The sequence below is a fragment of the Talpa europaea genome, assembly GCF_964194135.1.
Source record: "Talpa europaea genome assembly, chromosome: 13".
NCBI lineage: Eukaryota > Metazoa > Chordata > Mammalia > Eulipotyphla > Talpidae > Talpa > Talpa europaea.
In genome coordinates this window covers 50,121,294-50,144,911 of record NC_140080.1, presented here as the reverse complement: position 1 = coordinate 50,144,911, position 23,618 = coordinate 50,121,294, and the positions used below count along the sequence as shown (strand labels likewise).

The 23,618-nt window shown below is 43.0% G+C and overlaps 1 protein-coding gene across 1 annotated transcript in view; it reads left to right on the top strand.

Moving 5' to 3' along the window:
• The window catches only part of APCDD1 (APC down-regulated 1), a gene marked incomplete at both ends in the record, with an annotated part of 31,006 nt that extends 26,687 nt beyond the window's left edge, over positions 1–4,319 (top strand). Inside the window, 2 exons of the mRNA XM_084251758.1 lie at positions 2,216–2,537; positions 3,868–4,319. Of these exons, the coding sequence (XP_084107884.1) occupies positions 2,216–2,537; positions 3,868–4,319 (774 nt within the window). The remainder of the gene's footprint in view (positions 1–2,215; positions 2,538–3,867) is intronic.
• Between the last annotated feature and the right edge of the window lie 19,299 nt (positions 4,320–23,618).

The window sequence follows — 23,618 nt, the reverse complement described above, 5'->3', positions numbered from 1 at the left end:
CCCCAGAGTCCTTTGTAGGAAACCACAGGCCACCAAATGCACTAGGACCACAGTGTGTGTATGAGCACAGTCCGCCTCACAGCACCTCACGTGAGAGAGGGAAGAGTGGATGGATGCCCCCCCCCCCCAATTCAGGGGAGGCAGCCCCTGGCTCATAGGCCCTATAACAGGCCAGACAGCTGACAGTGACATTGAGGTCAAGGACCCACTCCTGCTTTCCAAGCATTGACTTTTCCAAACAGCATTTACATAAGCCTCTGTAGGGGAAGCACGTGGACACTGCTCTACCGTGAGGACCCATGCTCAGTGTCTTTGCTGCCTGTAGAACCACGACCCCGCCTGTATAGCTACCTGGCTAGCTCAAAACCTGCATAACCCTGGTTCCAGGATTTGTTAACATTATGGAAATGACTGAGTGAGAGGCCTCCTGAGACAGAGCCACCACTATCATGCACTAATTAAATGGCTTGAAACTATAAAACCAGAAGCAAATTCAAGCCCGTGAAGCCTTCTAACCCTCGAGGCCAGCAGACACACATGGGTGGCTGGTGTGCACACCAGCTTCTCAGTGACCTTGGGCCTTCTTTAAGGCCCCCTTCCACCCTTCCTTTGAGCAGACCCCTGCCTTTCTAGCCACCCCTTCATTCACAGCAGCTAGGAGGCCATCCTTTTGCATGTTCATCTCATAATTTCATGGAAAATTAATTGTGAGAAAATACATGTAACACTTGCCATCTCAGCCAGTGCTAGTTGTACGGCTTCAGTGCACCCTCAGTGCCTGGAACTGTTCATCTTCCCTAACCAAAGCTCCGCACCCACTCAGCACTAACTCCCCACCCCTTACCTCTGGCAGCTTCCATTCCGCTCTCTTCTCTGTGAATTTGACCACTCTGGGTGCCTCCTGTAAGCAGAACCCCATGGTATTTCCCTGTCGTGACTGGCTTATCTCCCTTAGCATGGTGAATGCAAGGCTCATCCATGCTGTAGGATGTCAGAATTTCTTTTTTGGAAGCTGAATAATATTCCATTCTGTAGATACGCCACATTTTGTTTATTCATTCATCTGTTGATGGGCACTGGGTGCTTTTGGCTGATTGTGAATAATGCTGGTGTACATGGCTGTTTGAATATCTCTTTGAGACCGATTTCAATTCTTTTGGGCATGAACCAGAAGTAGAATCCCTGGTCACGTGTTAACTTTTCCACAGCAGCTGCACAGTTTCACATTCCCACCAGCAGCAGCACAAAGGCTCCAATATCTCCACATCCTCCCCAACACTGTTATTTTCTGGATTTTGGGGTTTTTTTTTTCCTTTTATAGTAACCATCCTAATGAGAGTGAGGTCTATTTATAGAACTTTTTACAGCTTGAGGTGACCTTTCATTTTGAAATCTAGTGTCCAGCACTTGTGGTCTCAAAATGGAATGGGATCTTTTTCTCTAATTTTATTTATTATTTTTATTAACAAGTATCATTATCTTACGTCCTTGTTTATCTTTTCACAATATAGGGTTTCTCCCCTGAGGTCTGGTTGCCATACTTTTCCCACCCTTAGTCTTCCACCATAGTCCACTGTGTTCTCCCCGACCCCGTCTGCTCCCCTCCCCTCCTGAAAGCCTCAGATCTATGGTTGGCTTTCACGGATCTGTCTTAAAGTTCATCTGTGTCTAATCCTTTGCTTGGTTTCTCTGGATTCCACATATAAGTGAAACTATCCAGTATTTCTCTTTCTCTTTGGCTCATTTCTATGTCATAAATGGAACAAGTTATCTTTTTTGATTGTTGAGTAGTAGTCCACTGTGTGTGTATATACCACATCTGTTTTGGGTGCTTAGGTTGTTTCTGTATCTTGACCATTGGAAATAGTGCTTCTGTAAACATAGAGTGCAGGTTTCCTTTCAACTTCGCGTTTTTGTGTTCTTTGGGAGATACCTAGGAGTGAAAGTGTAAAGAATTCTAAAGAGATTCCATATCATTGCAGGACATTAGGCAGGCTCTAAAGTCAGCCAAGCACATGTGAGCACTCACGCAAGCACATGCACACTGCTTGCCCCTCTTCTGTGTGCCCAGGTGCCTCAGCAATACCCTGAATGTCCATGCCAGTGCGGGGGGTAGGGCTTGCCCAGGCCTCGGGGTGAGCCCCTAGAGGGAAACACATGGACACGTCTCTCCCTTAATGACAACAGTCTCAGTGTGTTTGTTTCTTGGCTTCAGAACCACGACCACGCCTGCATAGCCTGCCGCATCATCCACCGCTCAGACGAGCACCGCCCGCCCCTGCTGCCCCCCAAGGCCGACCTGACTGTTGGGCTGCACGGCGAGTGGGTGAGCCAGCGCTGTGAGGTGCGGCCCGAAGTTCTCTTTCTCACACGCCACTTCATCTTCCATGACAACAACAACACCTGGGAGGGGCACTACTACCACTATTCTGACCCCATCTGCAAGCACCCCACCTTTACCATCTACGCCAAAGGCCGCTACAGCCGGGGCGTGCACTCATCCAGAGTCATGGGAGGAACGGAGTTTGTCTTCAAAGGTAGGACTCTGGCCTCAGATCTCCGGGTCACAGCCAACGGTTGGGGCAGGGAGCAGTGATGTGAGGTTTTTTTGATGAAGCAGAGCCTCGGGCCTTCTTTCTGCCTGAGGTGTGGGGGAAAGATTCTGGAGAACCCTCTGCCTCAAGGCTGTCCTTTGAGTTTCTCACTGTGGGTGGGGCCAGGGGATGGATGGCTCAGCCCGATACCAGTGACCAGGAGTCCTCCTGCTCACCCGTGGGTGTGGCCACGGAGAGTGTTCCCGGGAAGGGAATCTCAAGTCTGCATGTTTTAATAATGGCTGGTCCTGAGCTGCCCCTAAGGTGCCCTCACACTTGGAGACTAGAGTATGCTTTTCTCAGTGGGGAACACAGCAGGTATTAGTTACACCTCGGAGTTGTCATTTCTAGAGTTTGTCATGTTCTTGGAAAGTTGTCTTGTGCTCGACGATGGAAGTTCAGGCTACCTAATAATGACCTGCATGAGAGTGGTGAGGGATGAGGTTCTTTGGGCTGTGGTCAGCCAGGGAGGTCTTGTGGTTGCCCTGTCATGGCCAAATAAAGTGGGGTATCCTAGATGCTGGCTGGGACCCTTCCTGGGATAGCATTTTGTGGTTCAGTCTATATAGTATAAACTATTTCTGCAACGCAGCTAAGTCCCAGCTAATCTGGCCCTTTTCTTAGGAAGATTCACGCCAGGAAGAAAGTGGCCTAGAAAATAGCCAACTTTATCTAACTCTACCCCAAGCCCTGTGGTAGACACAGAATGTAGTGCCTGCAGAGGGACTTCAATAGCTTCACTGTGCAAGTGCTGGGATCTTATTTTCTATATTTACTCACATTTTTTTGCTTGCAGCCTAATTTGTTTTAGATATCTGATTCATAGACCAGTATTAATTTGCAAAAATGTTAACTAGTCTAAGACACCTTAACAATTAAAAAAAAAATCAAACCTTAAAGCCTTTTTATAAAAATAGGATGCCCGTTTTTGGTGAATATTTTGTCAGTCCCAAAGAGTCAGTGTTACCAAAGACAACTCCTTGGAGACACTTTTGTGTTTGTCTGTGTGTAACAGACATGACAGCTCAGTGTTTATGAGCTAAATGTAGACTTTCTTTTGCTCACACCTGCAGTACACCTGGTCTGACCCCCATTTGAATGAACACGAGGGACTCTTTCTCCGTGAGCATGCTTAAGAAGACCGTGGCCGTTGGGTGTTTTGGGGTGGTGGGGAAGTGTGCGGAGATAGGTGCTACCTGTGTTTTCTCTGTGGGCTTTCTGTGCTGCCTGCAAACTCCCTCTAAGTCACAAAGCCACTCTCTCTCCCTCACAGTGAACCACATGAAGGTGACCCCCATGGATGCTGCCACGGCCTCGTTGCTTAATGTCTTCAACGGGAATGAATGTGGGGCCGAGGGCTCCTGGCAGGTGGGTGTCCAGCAGGACGTGACACACACCAATGGCTGCGTGGCGCTGGGAATCAAACTACCTCACACAGAGTATGAGATCTTCAAAATGGAGCAGGACACCCGCGGCCGCTACCTGCTCTTCAATGGCCAGAGGCCCAGTGACGGGTCCAGTCCAGACAGGCCCGAGAAGAGAGCTACATCCTACCAGATGCCCTTGGTCCAGTGTGCGTCTTCCGTGCCCAGAGCTGAGGACTTCCCCGAAGACCACAGGGGCTCCCAGTATGGGAGCAGGGCCTCGGTGGGGAGTGCTCACCCTCTGCTCCTCACCTTGCTCACCGGCCTTTTGACTCTGCTGCACTGGAACATCTTCAGATAGAAGTTTTTAAAAAGTTTTATTTTTCCAAGTCAGGATTCCTTACAATTTGACAGCTCTGTGTTTTTAACAAAAGAAAGGATATTATGATGCACTTGAATGTTTGGAATGGCCCTATTTTCTTCAGCCTTCCCACCCACCCCCACCCCCGCCTGAGTCATGAGAGCACTGTTTGAAGTCTCTACTCTGAACAACACCCAGTGGGATCCCTGGCCTAGGGGCCTTTACAGTAGTCCTTGCACTTTAAGACCAGAGGGTTTTGGGCTAGTGTGTTTGGGTATAGGGAGCAGGGGTGAAAACTAGGTCTTCTTCTTCACTTCCTCTGAGTTACTGTCTTTCTGAGTTGAACTTAGAAGAAACAGTTATCAAGCTGCAGCTCTTCCTGCCACTTTACCGCAGTTGCTTCCTACCCTTTTGTGAAACTGTTTTACTCTGAGATTTGCAATCCAGAACCTAGTACAGAGTTGGTTTGGGATCACATAAGATACCTTTTGTTAATAAAGAAGAGACGTGGGTGTAGATATGTACATAGGAAAAGACACAAAGCTTAGTGTAGCCACCGTGACAGCCTTCATGCAGAAAAAGGAGAGAATCCAAACTTCAAATGTTGAGTAGAAATGTTTCTGTAATTAAAATTTCAAAGTAATTTAAACTATTGTTGTTTTAACTTGTTGGGAAAAGAGACATTTGTTAGTGCTGGTTCTGGGTGGTGGTAGATAAGAACGGTCAAGCAGATGCCAAAAGCAGCCCGGCTTGCAAGCAGCGGTGCCCTGGCTTGGGACCGTGAGTTAAGTGCCAATGCCCTTCACTTTGAAGTTTCCTCTGCATGCGACCCTTGCCCTGGCCCATGCGTGTCTGATTAGGGCTGGGCAGAGGGAGCTTTACCCTGGCATCTCTGCTACCTTCACTGATGACTACGCGCACCACGCTTGGCTTGCAGACAGAGCAGTCAGGGTAGCCAAGTTGGGTGCTGCGTTAGGCCCTGCACTTATGTAACACTCAGGCTTCCTGTGAAAGCCCCTGGTCGCCGGACATGCCAGTTTGACTCGGTCTCTGTCCTGCTGTTGCCTTGGCTCTGTCACGCAGTGTCTCAGGGTCCCCTTGGACAGAGCCCGTGACTTTCTTCCTCACCGGCATTGGGAGGGTGCTTGAGGCATGTCTGCCCTTGCTTTGGATTATTGGAGATGGTGCTCTCTGAACACTGAGTGCTAGTGCGGGTGGAGACTACTGGAGGGAAGAAGTGGTGACCGAAAGCCTGGATGTCCTGAAAAGCAAACATGGAAACTAGGATCAAGGTCAAGAGTCATACTTGTATTTAAGAATTAACTTTATAAAATGCTGTAGCATTCAGTGTGGTGTTAAGTTATAATAAGGACAGACGGCATGGAGTACCAAAGTGCTTTATCTTTAGATTATATTTTAAGTTGTGGTGCATATTGAGGGGGTTTATTCAAATGCAAATACTAACTTAATGTCTGTCTGCCAAGTTAAATAAACAAAGATGTCAAAAATACTCCCACAAAATACATTTTACCTGTGGATCTATTTAATTAATACTAATTTTGTCTTTAAAGGCTCTAATAAAATTATATGAAAAACTATGTTCACTGCTAAGGGATACCTCAGTGATTTACTGTAAAAATGATAAGTTAATAGCCACTTAATTCAAAGCTTTCATTTAGACCTAGCTGGTCATACCTAATAAAATGACATGTACATACATACAGTCAAGTATATAGTTATTGACATGTACACAATGTTTTATTAAATATATATTTAAGGATGATATGAAATTCACATCGTTTTTGGACACACTGTAAATTAGAGTGACCATTATAATTAATTCACAAATTTCTGACATTTTTAGATTTATGCCTCTTGCTTACTGTTTCATGTATTTTGTATCTTATCTTGGTTATGTCATGTTAACATGAGTAAGGGGTTCTAAAAGTAAACTGCCTGAATAAGCCCTTGAAAATCTTCATAAATAACCCATTACCCTGAAGAAACCTGGGACCAGTTGATCTGTTTTTAAAATCCATTCAAGTTTTAGAATCAGAAGTTTAACTTAAGCCCATGACATTTCTGAGGAAAGCATGACTGATTAGAGTATTTTATAATTAGATCAGTCCATAATAGGCACCCAGGTGCGGGCAAGTAAACCCTGAGTTCTGGTAAATACTAGATGAAAGTAGTGAGCACAAAATTGGTGGCTCTGAGAATCCTTGGTGGCCTCCTGGAACTACAAGCTATTCTTGAACAAAAATAAAATCTGGATATAATCTAGGCTTCACGCACCCTAAAGCCTACAAATCCCGATGGCTCACAAAGGAGCTCCTTGGAATCTCAGTCTACCCAGTACAGGAGAAGGTAGTTTGTTCAAACCATGGGCTGCAGGGGGACAGCACCTCATCTTCACTATCTGTGGCATCCAGCTGATGTGCATCCTTAAGCCCACTGCAGTATCAGAGGGCTGTGGCCTCTAAAGGGTAGCTCAGCCTCACCCCAAACAATTTATGATACGACTTCAATGTCAGACTCTTGCAGTTCCTGGTTGAAGGAAAGCTTAAATGATAATAAAAGAGTCTTTCTCTATTCTGCCAACTCTTTAAACATATTCTTGAAAACAAAGATGATGTTCATAATAGTCCTCACAGACATTGTGGTGTTTTATTTTAAAAGGTACATCCGAGCCCTATAAGACATAGGAGGTACATGGCAGTGGAAGATAAGACCAGCAGATACATAGCATGTAATTAGGCATCTCAGGACACTGTCCTCGAGGGAAATGCTGGACAGCCAGAGGTAGGTTCTTGAGAAGGGAGTATTGAATGGGCTGGAAGGAGAGGGTGTCTGCTACAACACAGAGTCCTCTGCCCCACATAGACTCTTCTGGCTCTTTTGAGAAATTTTCCTAAGCATACATTTGCATCAAAAAACAAAGGTAGCTGCAATGCCTTCCACAAATTTCTAGAGTTGAGGGGAGAAACATATGCATTCTTTTCTCACCAGCAGGAGATTTATATGTCTGAAACACTGATTCTTCAAATGAGTGTTTCTGATACAAAGTAAACAATCTATAGATTGATGCTCCCTTATAGCTTTGTAAGTACAGCATTAAGTAAATGTGGATTGTATTAGAAGCAAGCAGCTTGGCAGGGTAAAATAAGGTAGACCAGAATTCTATGGAATGAATGAATGAATCCTGTGAATTGTAATGAGAACATAGTGTTTATTCCTCCACTACAGCTGCCTTAATATAACTGGAAATAAAGGGACCTTCGTAAAACAGGGCTGACTTGCCTTAAAAAGCCTTTGCACATGTTAAGCTTTTGAGATGATTTTTTTTTTCCTAATGGAGAGCACAAGACCAGAACTTAAAATCTATTAAAAAACAATTATATTTTTTAATAATGTATTTTCTTACATTGTTGTTCATTTTTGTATAATATTTGATTTCTCCCCTCAGGTGTAGTCCCCGTAGTTCTCCCACCACCTGACCTATCACCACAATCCCTTGTGCTCTTCCCTTCCCTATTCTGGCCCTTCCTCCTCCCCTGCTATGCACTGCAAGTCCATGGTCAGCTAAAAAAGCAAAACAGTACTTTATAGAGTTCTCTGCCATTTATGTAGAAAGAGAAGCAATCAGTATCTACTCTCCAGTTTAAACCTTTACCTATTTTCAGTACATTTTTAGCACCATATCAACTTGAAGATCTTTTTGTTTCGCAATTATGCATGTATTTTGTCAATGCACAGATCAAGTCTCCTTCCCCAGTACATGTTCCAGATTGCATTGCCCAAGAAATCTGACTACTTGTAAAAATGTTTACTAAAATAAGGCTAATTAATGGAGCATTAAATTCTTTGGAAGCTTTTGCTTACTCTAATGAAAACCAAGAAAGTATTACACATTTCACTTTATAGATGATAGGAGGGAAGCTGCTTCAGGTTTAGGATTAGGTAACCCAAGTGCTATTATTTACCTTTTAATCCCTAGAATTTCAGCCTGACTTTCCACCTTACCATGCTAAATAAGTAGCACCCTACTTGGTTCTAAATGTGCATTATCTTCTTTAATTTTCCCAAGAATCTAGTGTGGTACTTTACAGTTTAGAATTCTTACAGAAAACTCCAGTTATGGTTTATAGTGTGCTCAGTTTAACTCCTTGAAGGCCTTTATCAACCACCCTTCAGAACAGAGAGAGACAGCAAGACTTATAAAGCTTATATCTAGTTCCCGACTTCAGGAAAGCAGACACTAGCAAGATGTAGATCTTTGGTTTTCAGTTACATAGAAGAAACCCCCCACCCTAATACTACTCTCCCCACCCATATTTAGGAAGGCCAGGAGAATCTCTTTCCTCCAGAAGGCTTTGGGAATCATGTGGGGAGAACAAGTGCCCTCTTTGCAACAGGCTACAAGTTCAAATTCCAGATATTCTCAGGCATTAGTGATCCTCAGTTGCTCATTTAATACAAGTGTTTCTTCCAGATCATTCCTGGTCCTCAGTCCCTAAACCAGTGATTAAAGGTGTTGTCTGGCTGGTTCCTGCCCAGTGCACACCTTGATATCCCAAGCTTACTTGACAGTAATTTGAGCACCTTGGGTCAAGCTGCAGAGAGATGTCATGTGCTCAGTGAAACTGTGTAGATGACTTCATGTGTGCCAGTGAGTTATCCTCTGGATGGAAGTGTGTGTACTAGTGTCTCTACACTTGCACGCTAGCAGTATATGTCATTGAGTTGAGGTTATCATACACTACTACCTTGACCCTGGCTTATCACATCATCCAAGTAAAGCCACTTTGCATGTGGTTAATAAACTCACCCACTGCCCAGTCCATAAGGCACCAGGCTCTCCATAGTTTCTCCCAAGTTTTATACCCAAGTCAAAAGTTTAGCCCTGGTATCCATGTATGGGGTGGTGTCAGCCAGATCATAATCTTGTCATTTCAATATAGGTTTGTTTCCATCTTGAGAATGAAGTGCTCAGAAGGTGGAGCCACACTCTGCTGAACAGGCAAAGAGGGAAATCCAGAGAAGCACTCCAGGCCTATCTTCCGTTGGTCAGCCCAGTTGGTCAGTCCACTGCTTCCCCACACAGACTGCAGCCGTGGTCTCCCTGGCCTTTCTGCCCTGTCAGCTAACTGGGAAATTGTAGGTACTCTTGGCCCAGAGGCAGGAGGAGATGAGGAGGGGTATTTATCTTCTTGCCTTCAGCTGCTGGGTCACCATCGGTTGACTGCAAGAAGCCACAGCTCCTGTCAAGCAGTTGCCCTGTCTGGGTGAAGCCACAGCTCCTGTCAAGCAGTTGCCCTGTCTGGGCTACAGTAACCATACTGTCCGTCACCTTCAGGCTGACGGGTGACTCTTGTTGCTTTTCCCACATTTTTGGTAATGTTTTAATGAATAATCTTCATTTTCCCCTCTTGATCAGTTTTTGAATCTCTCACTGTACCACATCAATCTAAATAAAATGAACAGATAAATATGATTATGAATTAACTTTTCAGATAATGCCTTAATGCTTCTAGGACATCCAATCATCTTTGGTGGCTCTCTTTCTGAGGAGGTATTTCCTTTTACAAACAGTAAAGTCTTTTCACTGACTGGATGCTCACAAGCATGGTCTTCCTTCACACACAGACTCTGTTTCTGTGGTTAGCTGCTGGACAAGCGCATGAACAAATGAGAAAGGAAGGTATAAACAAGAAGCCAAGCTGCTGAGATTCTGTGAAAGCTTGTTAAAGGAAAAATATTTTCCATATTATACAGATTTCACTCTTCATTTGGGGGAGGAATATAGCTGATAATTTAATTCATATCATGTATTTTTTATTTTTACCCCATGCTATTTTCTATATTTGCCATTTTCTATCAATTTCCCATAAATAAGTAGTCGCTATTACTTTGAACTAATTGGAACTCTTATTTTCAACATGAAAAGTTCAATGCCAACTCATGCAATATTAGAAGAATTAATATTGTCAAATTGTCCATACTACCCAAAGAGATCTACAGAGTCAATGCAATTTCTATTAACATTTCAATGGCATTTTTTTCATAAATATGAAACAGAAATCCTAAAATTTATATGGAATCACAAAGCACCCTGAATAGCCAAAGTTATCTGGGAAAAGAAGAACAAAGCTGGAGGCATCATATTTTCCCGATTTCAAAATATATTGCAAAGTCACAGTAATTAAAACAGTGTGGTACTGGCATGAAGACATACCCACAGATAATGGAACAGAAGAAAGAGTACAGGAATAATCCCCTACTTTATAGTCAACTGGTCTTTGACACAGATGCCAAGAATACACAAAGATGGTATCTTCAAAAGATGGTGTTGGGAAAAGTGGATATCCATACACAAAATAATGAAATTGGACTCTTCCACTATTACAAAGATCAAGTCAAAATAGATTAAAAGCTTAAACATAAGACCTGAAACTGTAAAACTCCTAAGAAGAATGTCAGGGGAAAGCTTTAGTAACTTTGATCTTGGCAATGAGTTTTTGGATCAGACTCCAAAAGCACAGGCAACAAAGCAAAAATAAACAAGTAAGGCTACATCAAATTAAATAAGCTTATACATAGCAAAGGAAACTATCAGCTTTATACATAGTAAAGAAAACCATCAGTTGGTGAAAAAGCACCTATGAAACGGAAAATTCTGCAAATCAAGTATCTAAAAAGAAGTTAATGTTCAAAATATAAAAGCAAGTCCTAGAAGTCAATTTTCAAAAAGCAAATAATTCAGTTGTTAAAATACACAAAGGACTGGAATAGATATTTCTCAAAATATTGTATTTTATGCTCTCTCCCTTTACTACTTTTTAGCCATGGAAACAAAATATATGATGTCACAGATGGATTGCATAAACATGGAAGTTCAGACTTCACAAAAGAGTTGGTCAAAGATGAGAAATAGCTCTGATTTCCAAATACAAATCATTTCTATAGCCAAGAAAACAAAGCCCTGGTACGATAAAATACATTCTCTAAAGAACCTTCTTTGAATGTGTTCCAGCACAAATGTCTATCTACAGTATTCATAGCAAATTCTAGCCAACTTCTGCATTTCCTTATTAGCTTGAAACTAAATGGCAGGAAACACCCAGGGGCACCAATAACACTTCAGAATCTTGTGCCAATTTCAAACTGGGTAGACAATCCTATGGAGCTAGTTTCTTAATACTTTGAAAAATTCAATTGAAATGAGAGATAACAAACTTGAAAGGCAAGTGCTTTTTTGCATCAATAAATAAAACATCAAAGTGATTATTGAGCCAAAGATCCAAAGAAGTCATGTGCAATTTTCAACATAATGAAGCAGTGAATATGAATTCAAATGAGCAACCTGATTTAAAAAACAAAAAACAATACTTTCTATTTCTGGAGCAACCTTTCTCTTAGGGAAAGATTAAGGCACTAACATACCTACTTTACCCAGTTGTTTACTTGTTTCTGATCATTTTTCCAGGCAGCAGAGACCCAATAAGTTCACTTTTCAGTTTCAACTCACCTGAAGAACACCCAGATGTTAGTGACATTGGTGGTGATAAAAATAAATAAAATGGAATAAGAATTCTGGAAACTCGAGTCCTAGGGACAACATGGAAGTTTCAGGAAGAGAATGTAAAGTGTCCTACCTTTAGCAGACCCTTTTAATGATTTGTAAGAAGGTCAGAATGTCACAGACCTTGCCTTGGAAAATTCTTTTACCTTTGTTGCACCAACTGAGCAAGTTGTACAGAATCCCCATGGCCTCCCACAGCCCTTCCACAGGCTCCTGTGCTCTCTGCTCAGCCTCCCTAGGCCTTCAGAGGAGCTAGCATGGGCTTTGGAAACAAATGCATCTGCATCTGGATTCCTGCTTGTCTGTTGCTCACTTGCCCTCTTGGGTAAGTCCTTCAGCTTCACTGTGCTCAACTTCCTTACTTACCTAATGAGAATTATAACCCAGTGGAACAGGAGCTATCACAATAGACCTGCATTTTTGGAAGCTCTCATTCCCCAAGGCAAACAAGCCTTTTGATGCCCATGCCTGGCATCCTTGCCTTGTTCCACTGACCCCTGAGTAGAAGCCCTGTGTCACCTGGGAGTTTGTTAGAAATGCATGTTCAGGTCCTATTCCAGCCCTCTGAGTCAGAGCCTGCATTTCAAGATCTTCCTCTAGGTGATTTGCGTGCATTACAGTTGGAGAGGTGTGACTTTATTCTACTCGATAGCACACCTCAAATTTCTGCCACCACCAGCTGAGGTATATGGCCATGAATAATAAATTTAATTCCCAAACTTACTGTTCTTTTTGCTGTAGTTGTGTAAATAATTTCAGAGCTGATATTTAAAAAAAGGAAAATTATTAAGTAAAATTATCAATACCCTGATTTTGGCTTCCCAGAGTTTGCAGCTGAGTATTGATAAAGTAATGGAAATAATTATCAAGCTGTTACCTATGCATTTTGATAGCTATTTCCTTACAAAAATATATTCCTAGATGGGGCCAAATCAATTATTCTAAAGTTCAAATATTTATTTTAATAGCTAGTCACTTATTTTTACATGACCAACATTAAGTAAGATGAATGTTTAGATTAAGCTTTTCCACCACTGGGAAGAGCAAGGACATTGCAACAAATAGAGGATTTTATACTCAAAGAACATTCAAATTTTCCTAGCCCTACTCTAGAGCCAACACAGTGATCTCCTCATGCCAGAGAAGGACATGCGGTGTTGGCTTGAACACTTCCACATACATTGCTCAAATCTCCAAGACATGTGATTCCATTTCTGAACACTGGCCATTCTTTAAAAAGTCTTCCTAAACTTGATTGAAATCAGTCAGTTTCCACCCATGGCTCTAGTTCTGGTAGAATAAATTAGATTCTTCCTTCACTTGCTAGACTTCCAAAAACCATTCTTCCAAATTTTGTTCTTTGTTAAAGTTTCTTCTCACTTTTGTATTGCTTTGGAAAGCAATGCCTCAAATCACTCCATTTTAGCCAATCTCCAGTTTGACAAATTAACATTGCTTTTAAAATGTTGAGAAAATACCATACGTAGACCAATGCAAATAATATTAGTACCACCCTTTTCCCTTTTATTGGACCAGTTCTGGTGGAATCAATAAGTCATAATTTTAAGAATAAGATGTACATTCAGGGCCTCCCTGGTGGCACAGGTGATTGAGCGCCCCACAGTGAAGCTGTCCGCAGCCTCTGCAGCGTGGGTTTGATCCCGGCCAGCTGGCTGGCAAGAATCCCACATGAAGTGGCAGACATCTCCTGTCTCGTCCACTGCTCCCTTCAGCAGTGTATTTCATCAATCTGCCTGTTCTGTATCCCACTCTGTCTCTGGTGAATCCTCTCACCCTCCCGCGCATCTGGCCTGTACCCGGTTCTTGTATAAATAAATAAATCTTTTTAAAAAAAAGACTTACATTCAATTTGGATTAAGAAATTTAGAAACTAAAGTCTCTTTTGTGTCACACACCATAGAAGTGTCAGGACTCAACATACCATTGCAAGAAGAAGCAACTTGAGAAGATTTAATATGTTTCATAAAGAATGATTTGCATGTGAATTATGTCTATTTAGAAGCTATTCCAATGCAATCTCTTCTTTACCTCCCTCATGTCTGGCAACTAAGGCATATGTAATATATTATGCACAAAATTATGGACACTGCCTGAAGATACTTGTTACAATATTTTACCTTTGGCAAATCAAAGGCTGCAGAAGATAATTGATTGCAATGGAACAACCAACTTGGTGTGCAGGACAAGATATTAGGCATGTTTGAGAATCACCAGAGGTAGGACCACTGGGTTTCATTTCGTGAAGGATCAGGAAGTTTCAAGAATTTTATATCTTTTCAAGGTAAGATAAATAGGGGATATCATTTTGATCTAATAGCAAGTGTTTCATTTAGCATAGAGAAGTGGTCAGTAACATATATCTTGCTTATCTTAGTGCTTTATTGCTTGTGCTCTGAAAGTTAGTTTAATGTTAGTTTAATATGACTCAAGCATTGTTTGAGTTCTTTAATTTACAATTAACATTTCTTTATTTACTTATTTATATTGCTCTTTATTCCAAAAATGATTCAAGGCAGTTTATGGAAATAACTACAATTCAATGAACCCAAATAGAACATAAAAATTGCAGAGTACATCTGGGCAAACAAAATGTAAAATATACAAGAACAATCCAGACATGACCTGGAGCTCTCAGGATGTGATGGCAAAGCCTGGCTTTGTGATGGAGAAGAACCATATTTAACGTCAGGCTTTCTAGAAGTCAAAGTGGTAACATGACAAATCTCCATCTGACTTGAATAATTTTAATTTCTCAGGAAAAAGAAAATCTGAATCTGAAAGCAGAGTCTCCTCCTGGAAATTTCTTTAATAAGTAAGAATGCACCTATTTATTCCTCATTTCCATTCAGGAATGCAGAGATTTAATAATCTTTGCACATGACACTGAGCTGGATGCTGTGGATGTATTTTTTAGAAGGTGCAGTAAGGATGTCTGCTGTGCAGTCAGTCCAAGTGTGGAAGTTTTTACTTCCATTTTAAAAGCCAGGGCCCCTCTGAAATTAGCCCTCACTGGTCCACGCATCTTTGGAAAACATAGTTCTCTCATTTGTGTGTACCTTTGATGTATGTGGCTTTCGTGTTCAATTACCATGGTAAACACAGCAGCCTTCCTTTCTTTGTGCAGCAAGATTTGACTTTCATCCTTCAGTTAAATCTAATTAAGAAAATCAGCTGAAGAAATGCCCCATAAAAGTGCGACATTATTATGTGCTAATGAAAGGCAGGTTGTCTCCCAGTTACACAAGTCATAAACAGGAGGCTGCATTCCCATCAAAGGCTCTTAATTATCTGTCCCCAGAGCTTTCCCATAATTACAGTCAGCTATTATCAGGTGTCAATAAATGCCAAAATAGGCAGTCCGAAGCATAAAGCAGCAAGTACAGTCTGGGCATTTGATCTGGTGTTTTTTGTTAAGCCTATCCATGTACCAAGCCCTAAACTGCTTGACATCTTTATAGAAAAACCATTTATTGTGTAACCTCCAAGCAGAGGTATGTATGCCTTTGTAGATATATTCCACTGTGGAGGGAGGAGTTGGGGTTCATCTCAGCCAGGTGGGTTTTGCACTGGCCAGCCTCTGGCCTCCTTCTCTCCAGATGGTGAACTGTGTGGGTGTGGGTGTCCCGTCTTCGACCTCTCATAAAGTGGTTGGCAGTGGGGAGTCAGGTTTTCTCCAAATGGCTCCTGCTGAGATGGTCTAACCCTGATTGATCCATTTTCTCAAAGCATGATGTTACCTCCTTATGAAGACACAGGTGAGGGGCCTCCCCTGGTGGCACAGTGGTTGAGCACTGGGCTGCGAGGCTGCCCGCGGCCTCTGAAGCACTGGTTCGATCCCCAGGTGTCTGCAAGTGTCCCACATGGCATGACAGACCTCTCCTGCCACACCCACTGCTCCCCTCAGCAGTGTGTTTCGTCAGTCTGCCTGTTCTGTTCCCCGCTCTGGCTCTGGTGAATTCTCCCAAGCTCCCGTGCTTCTGACTGTACCCAGTGCTTGTATAAATAAATAATAATAATAAAAAGAAGACACAGGTGCGTCTCAGAAAAGTGATGAATATCAGAAACACTAATTTGTACTACACAGTAAATGATGGGACTTCTAGAATCAAGCCCTCGTCTCTGCTTCTCCTGGCTTTCCTATCTTTTCCCTTTCTTTAATTCTCTTTTCTTGCAGAGAGGTTTTTTTAACGTCCTCAATCCAGGCCAACTTCTCTGGGAAATCCTTGTTCTTCATTGGGAAAAGGGTATTTATGTGTGCATGTGTGTTTGTTAAATATGTGTGTGATGCGCGTGCACATTCACATGTGGTGTGTGAATAGATAATGTGTGTAATGTGTTCCTGTAATGGGCATGTGTAATACATGTGTGTTATGTGTGATGTGTGTCTCTGTGTAATGCATGTACGTGTGCCTGTGTGTCATGCATATGTGTATTGGGTTATGTGCATAATGTGTCTGTGTATAATATGTTTTATTCTGTGTATAATGTGCTATGTATCTATATTGCAATACGTGTGTGTATTGTGTGTGTGTGTTTTGCATCATAAAACTTGCCCTTTGTCCTACAAACTACTGTCTTGGGCTATAGTAGCAGGTTCGTTCTTGGCTAGCTCACCGTTCGCTCCCAAACAGGAGCTGAGTGGCTGGGGAATGGACCCAAATGAGTTCAAAATGACTTGAAAAGTGAGTTCTTCACATCCTCCTCCGTTTCTGCACTGGCACGGCCTGAACGAGGGAGGATCTCATCACTAGAAGCAGGCATGCTGCGAGCACTGTGTTTTTCTTTTTAGTAGTGTTAGGATACATCTCATGCCCCTTCTCTGGAATTGCAAAAAAAATCCAAGAGTCAAACCAAAAAAGCCCATTTTCTTTCCAGTCTTTCCAGTCGCCCTCCTCTATTCCCTTCCCCCAATACATGTCCCAGTTCATCTTGTGTAAATTACAAGAGCCACATAGGAATTACCTACGAGTCACTCAAATATCAATTGTTCTAAAAAAAACAAACTTCCACTGTAAAACATACTAATTTAGCTGAATATATCTTTCCTTCATTTCTTATATTATCATTCCTATTTCTTATATTATTATTTCTATTTCTTATATAATATCCCCCTACTTCTTTTATTTATTATCCTTATAAATTATTATATGTAACATAATTATTCTTATATTGTTATTCCTTTTCTTCCAACTTTTCAGGATTTGGGGTGTAACCTGTAATCTGCTAACAAAATGTCCTTCACTTGGGGGCCTGGTGCAGTGTTCCATTTCCACTCCTGAAGTATAGATGGCGCTCACGGGCATCTTACCAGAGCCTCCTCTCCCTAACTGATCTGAGATTACAACTGCCCTGTCCCACCCAAACCCACTTCACAGCCTCCCCCTGGCAAGCTCCACCTCTTTGGAGGCATTTTTCATCTTTTTTTTTTTTTTTTTTGGATGCTATTTCATATCTGTCACTTTGATACAGAGTGAGCGCCTCCAAGGAAAGGACCATGTCTACTCACCCAGCGTGGGTCCCCACCATGGAGCCAGTGCTTTGCAAACATGTTCTAGAGCAGAAAGTAAACATCCAATGTGCTATCTGTTTCCTCCCAGCAATGGTAGTGCCCGGTTTCATTAAAAACCGCCCTAGATTGAATTCACGGTTACAGAATATCACAAAATTTGAACATCAAGTTAACAGATTTCCCCATAGCTCTGGCAATATAATCAAGAGAATCCTAGCTTCAAGAAACTCTTTTGATTCAATTCAGTATGTTGGGGTATGTATAAAACATATAGACTTTTTTGGCTAAGGAGAATGTTACTATAATTGTTCATCTGAAACCCTTGTCAGAAACAAAGTTAATTGGAAGTGCTCCTCTCTACAAAGACATCCAGTGCATGCCCAAGAAACACAGTGATGATCCTTTCCTCAGGAGGCAGAGAGAAGAATCTTGTCTGGGAAAATCACACACAGATAGTCCCAGGAGATCTATGTCTCTTTTATTCAATGCCCAAAGAACAAAGCGCTCTAGCCCTGTCGAACTTGACAGTCCAAGGCAAGGGCCACGCGAACAGTAAAGGCTTCTGCTGACACGCAAAAGTCTTAAGAAACTGATACTTATGTTACACTTAATCTTAGTGTTTTCCTCTTTTATAATCTTTATTTTTAATAAATGATATATAGATTATAATTCAATAAGAGGGTTAATTTGAAAGACAATTTAGAACATCAAAGATGTACCCTGTGATTTAGACTTGAGATTCTCTTCTGGGTTGATGTTTATCTAAATTATAGAGCCAGTCATGGGCTTAAAAGTCAAAAACCATAAAATTAAAATTCTGCGATGGTGTCACAGATGCTGGGGAGCGACTCTAAAGTGGAAGCTCCAGGCGTGCTCAGGGGAGCCCTGCATGTTCAGAAGACTCTGCTGCTTCCTCACACTGCACCGCCAGAGCAGGCGCTTCCTCTGTGTGCAGGTTCAGCATTGATCTCTGGAGTTGGAGAGAGTTTGAATAAATCATTGCTAAGGTAGAAGCTTTACCCAGAACCCTCCATGAGCACAGCACACCCTCCTATCAGCCCATCTGAGCTGGGCGCTCAGTGTTGCCTGCGTCATCCACTACATGGAAGCTGCCGGCTCATCTGCCTTTCTGTCTCCGGGAACACTTGGTGGGTGGCAGAAAGCCAAGCAAGGGCAACACAAAGCCACATGGGAAGAGTCCTTCCTAAGGTAATGAGGCCAGCGGGAGAACAAAGTGAGCTGGGCCTGCTAGCCAAGTAGACAACAGAAACCACAGTCAGCCTTGTGGGGACTTGGAGGTGTGAGCTGTGGATAGGAAGGCGGAACATTAGCCAGAATGATGGGCGGAAACCTGAAACAGGGAGAACAAAACAATGGGAGGAGCAGAGCAGGGAAGAGAAGTCTGGTTCGCAGGTGGGAGTGGAAGGTCACCGTGACTGCATGGGGTCCCTGGGGCAGAGTTGATGCCTTGGGGAGCAGAGATGTTTGAAGCATCTGCACAGGAACTAAAGCACAGGTTCCAGCTTGGCTGGCAATACATGAATCTTGACTAGAAGTCTCTCCTCTCCCAGTTTTGGATTTTATACATTTTGCTTTCAGCTCTTTCTTTCTTTTTTCAAGCAGAACTATCAATAGGGCCTTCCCGGTGGCACAGCAGTTGAGCACTGGGCTGCGAAGCTGCCTGCAGCCTCTGCAGCGCCGTTTGGATCCCCGGCCACAGGGTGAGGGTCCCACATGGAGCACAGACCTCTCCTGCCGCCCGCTGCTCCCCTCAGCAGTGTATTTCATCGGTCTGTCTGTTCTGCTCCCTGCTCTGGCTCTGGTGAATTCTCTTACCCTCCCACACTTCTGACTGTACCCAATGCTTGTATAAATAAATAAATCTGTAAAAAATAAATAAATTAAAGAACTATCAATAGCAGGGAAGACATCATATCTGACCTCGTTCTGGTAGCTTTAACCTACCTGGACATTCTCAGGTCAGGACCCATAGGAGCACTCTGAGAGACATTAAGGAGTCCTTAAGCAACAGATCCTCCCTACCCCTGGCCCCCAACTGATCTCTCTGATTCTGTCACCTTTGGGTTGCGCCATCCTCACCTTCATCCCCCACTTTTCCAGAATTCCCTCCTCTCTGGGGATGGGCAAAGCATGGAACCACGCCATCGGTCAGAGCAGGTAGGGGTGAAACAGGACGTAGGCCTGGGAGGCTGAGGCCCCAGCTCTCTGGGGTTGCTGCACTTTCTTCTGTCCACAGGGAGCCACTGGAGCAGCTGGGGCAGGTGTGTTGTCATCACAAAGTGACATTTGTGTTCGAAGAGACTGTGCTGCAGAGTGGACAATGGCTTCTACAGAGTCACAGTGGGGACCCAGGGCTGACCAGTAACAGCAGATAGCCCAGGAGTCCAAGCAGATGGCTCAGGAGGGCAATGGCAATGCAAGAACAGGCCGACTGGGGAGCTCAGGGAATGGGCAAGCACCTTTTCTTGGCATTCTGAGTCCGAAAGTTCAATACATTCAAAATATTTTCTATTCTAATATTACCAGTGCCTCAGTAGTACCAGGATCTAGTGGCATCACTGGAAGTGACCAGAAGATGAGGTCTTTTGGGGACCATGAGTGCTGAGAGGCTCTCAATCTGACATCAGCAGCTGCATCTGGAGATCTCTTAGGCCACAGTGCCTTCTTTAAACCAATTGTGTCTAGTTCCTGGCTTTAGGTAGTTAGGGAGATTTATAGGAGAAAAATAAAGATGAGTGTGGAGCTGTACCACATGAGCGGTGATGTCCCTGGAATGCGGGACCTAGCACGTCTTGCTCATGAAAGCACGTGTTTGGTGGAGGTGCCAGCAGTGGCTGGACTTAATGATTCTCCTTGCATCTGACTTGTGTAGGCCAGAGAGGCTTTACAATCCTGAAGCCCCTGGGCTCTCACATGAGTCAGCTGCAAGGGATTTCAATATCTTCTGAAAGCTTGGAGAGGATTCTCGGCCCACATTTCTAAAAAGCTGTCTTATGGAAAGAAAATAAAAATAGCCATCATGATGGTGGCTACTATTTAAGGAGTGCTCACTCTGTGTCACCGCTGGACTAGAAGACTTGGAGGTATTATTTGTAGAATTGATGGTAGTGCCACAAGATGCACTTGAGCACTTACCAATGTTCAAGCTCAGTGACTTGAAATTACAATTTGCTGTTATTATATCGCATGACAGTGTAGGTAGGAACTTGGATGGGACACAGTCAGAGGAGCTCACTTCTTCATAATATCCAGAGGTTCTGCTGAGATGGCCGGCATGATCGGCCATGTACAGAAGCTGAGGGCTGGCTCTTTGCTTCCAAGCACGAATCCTCTCCTGGTTAGCTTAGGGATACAGCTGTAGCTGTATCCCTACAGCATGGCTGCCTCAGGGCAGTGGAGCTGCTCAGGGTTCCAAGTGTGGCAGAACAGGCAACTGTCTGTGCCCTAGGACAGCATCATTTCTTCCACATCTTATTGGTCAAAGCAGTCGCAGGACTCATTCAGGTTCAGGGGAGCAGTGACCTACCCCAACTCTTAGTGGAGGGTTGTCAGAGATTGAACCACCATTTTTTTTAAAGATTTTTATTTTTATTTATACAAGAGCTGGGGTATATGCCAGATGCGTGGGAGGGTGAAAGGATTCACCAGAGACAGAGAGGGGAACAGAACAGGCAGACTGATGAAATACACTGCTGAGGGGAGCATCGGGCGCGACAGGAGAGGTCTGCCCTACCATGTGGGAATTTCCCTGGCCGGGTTGGGAATCAAACAGGCACTGCAGAGGCTGCAGACAGATTCACAGCGCTGCCTCAAACCGCTGCGCCACCTGGGAGGCCCTCAACCACCATTTTCTAGTCCACCACATTTTTATTATTCTTATTAATGGAAGAGGAACCAGAGAAACCAAATCCATTATATCATATAAGAAACACACCTGAGGTTGGAAAGTATTAACTCTAACTTAACCTTCTCTCTTTCCAGTACACAGCGCTTCTCTCTCAACATGGAACATTTGGTATAATAAGATCAATTGTGTTGAGAGGCAAACTGCTTTCCTGACAGGATGTAGAATAAAGCACAGCAAATCACGTGGTCACCATCATTCCTGACTTTGCATCACTAATTGCAGAGGCCAGGTCCAATATACAGCAGTAGAACCTAAAACTTCTCTTCAGTTTAAGAGGTTCTTTTAGGGAAAGAGAGGAAAAAAATGACAAATGAATAAAATCACCAATTTAAATGAGAACTACCTGGCTCAGGATAGATTTCTTTCCCCCAGAGGATAGAAATAGATTTACATTTTGAAATAAGCTGGAATCCAATGGGAACCCTTTGTTATTATTAGATTTCCTCTTGAGAAGGATTTATAAATGAAAACATAGCTTGCTATTTTAGTATTTTGTTTTTCAAGGAAGAAAAACCCTTTGCAAAAACAAATTGAAAAGGAAAAACTTATCCATTGCAAGCTCTTGTTTATTTTCTTATTTGCCGGGCTAAAACCATCTTCTTTCATCCCTGATTTTGTTGGGGACTGGGAAGAAGAGATTTTTTGTTTGTTTTTGGTTTTTACTTTTTTCAGACCTGGAAGGTCTCTTTTCAAATGTGAGCAGTGCTAAATGCTTTCTTATTCCACCCCGTTTCTGAGTCTGCACCCTCCTCCAGCACAGCTGTGTGCCTAGAGCTCCCCGCAGTGGCAGGAGAGGGAAGTGCAGGACAGGGGCTGCTGGCTCGCATCTGGGATTTGCTGGACCCTACTACCGGATGTTTGTGATTGAGGTTCTCTCGTGATCTTGTTTAGTTTTTAAATCTTTTTTTTTTAAATCAAAATGCAATTGCATTATAACATTATATAAGTTTCTGTGCATCATTATTTATCAATGACTGTATATATCACATTACGTTTACCCTTAAAGTTCAATTCTATCCTTCATCATACCATTGAAGCCTTTGCTACCCAATGCTTCCCCTCCCTCTTCCCCTTCTGGTAACCATAAGTTGGTCTTATAGCCCTAAAGTTTACTTTTTGTGGGCTTTCCTGGTGGTTCAAGGGGTTAAGCAACGCATTATGAAGCAATCCGCAGCCTCTGCAGCATGAGTTCGATCCCCCACATGGAGAAGCAGACCTCTCCTGACTCACCCGTTGCTCCCCTCAGCAGGTCAATCTGCCTGTTCTGTCCCCCATTCTGTCTCTGGTGAGTCCTCTCCCCCTCCCGCATCTCTGGCCTGTACCCCCAGCTCTTGTATGCATAAATAAATAAATCTTTAAAAAAAGTTTACTTTTTGTTTTATTAAATTCTTTCTCCATCTGACTTATCATTTGTATCTCTTGCCTAGCATGTGATCCTACCAAGGTGTTGTTATTCTGCCTATCTATTCACCTCCATGAGAATCTGGAGAAAATGGGTCTTGCCGCTGCCTTTGCAACCTGAGTGCAATGGTGGACTGGAAAATGACCTTATAGCCTGTGACTACTTTATCCTCTTCATTAACATTTGTTGAACTTCCAATCTCACCGGTCAATGCAAGCTGTATTTAAGCAAGAGATGTGCCCCTGAAGACTTTCAGACACATGAGAACATTGCCTGGTTTGGGATGGATCTTTATAAAGGAAGGAGAGTCTTGGTCTCACTCGTCTAGACAGTATCTCCATCCTTCCTTCCTCTCTGGCCCCTTACACTCCCTGAACTATCCCAAACATGTCTTGCTACTTTTTATCAACAGTGCTGTTTTTCCAGAAAGCCCCTGACCAGTCCGTCTTGTCTCCAGGCCTTTATTTGCCCCCTGCCCAGTGAGGTAGCTGCCCAATCTTACCCTGGTACTGTCTCAGACTCTTGTCCTGGATATTCTCCAGTTCTAGATCCCATCTAATATTACATCAGCAATGACTTATTTCCTGCACATTGGCCACTTCTTTACTCCTTTACTCCTTTACTTCCCTCTCTTTGCATATAAATTCTGTCATAGGGTTCTGTCTATTATGTTCATGGCTATATCTCCAGACTCTGGTGCAGAGAAGCTACTCCATAAATATTTGTTGAATGAATGTGCAAATAGTGAATGGTATAAATTCAGTTCACAACTCTTTATTCCTAACTGGGTGTATTAATGGGATATAGTTATGAAAAGAACATTTACAGGGGCCTCCCCGGTGGCGCAGCGGTTGAGC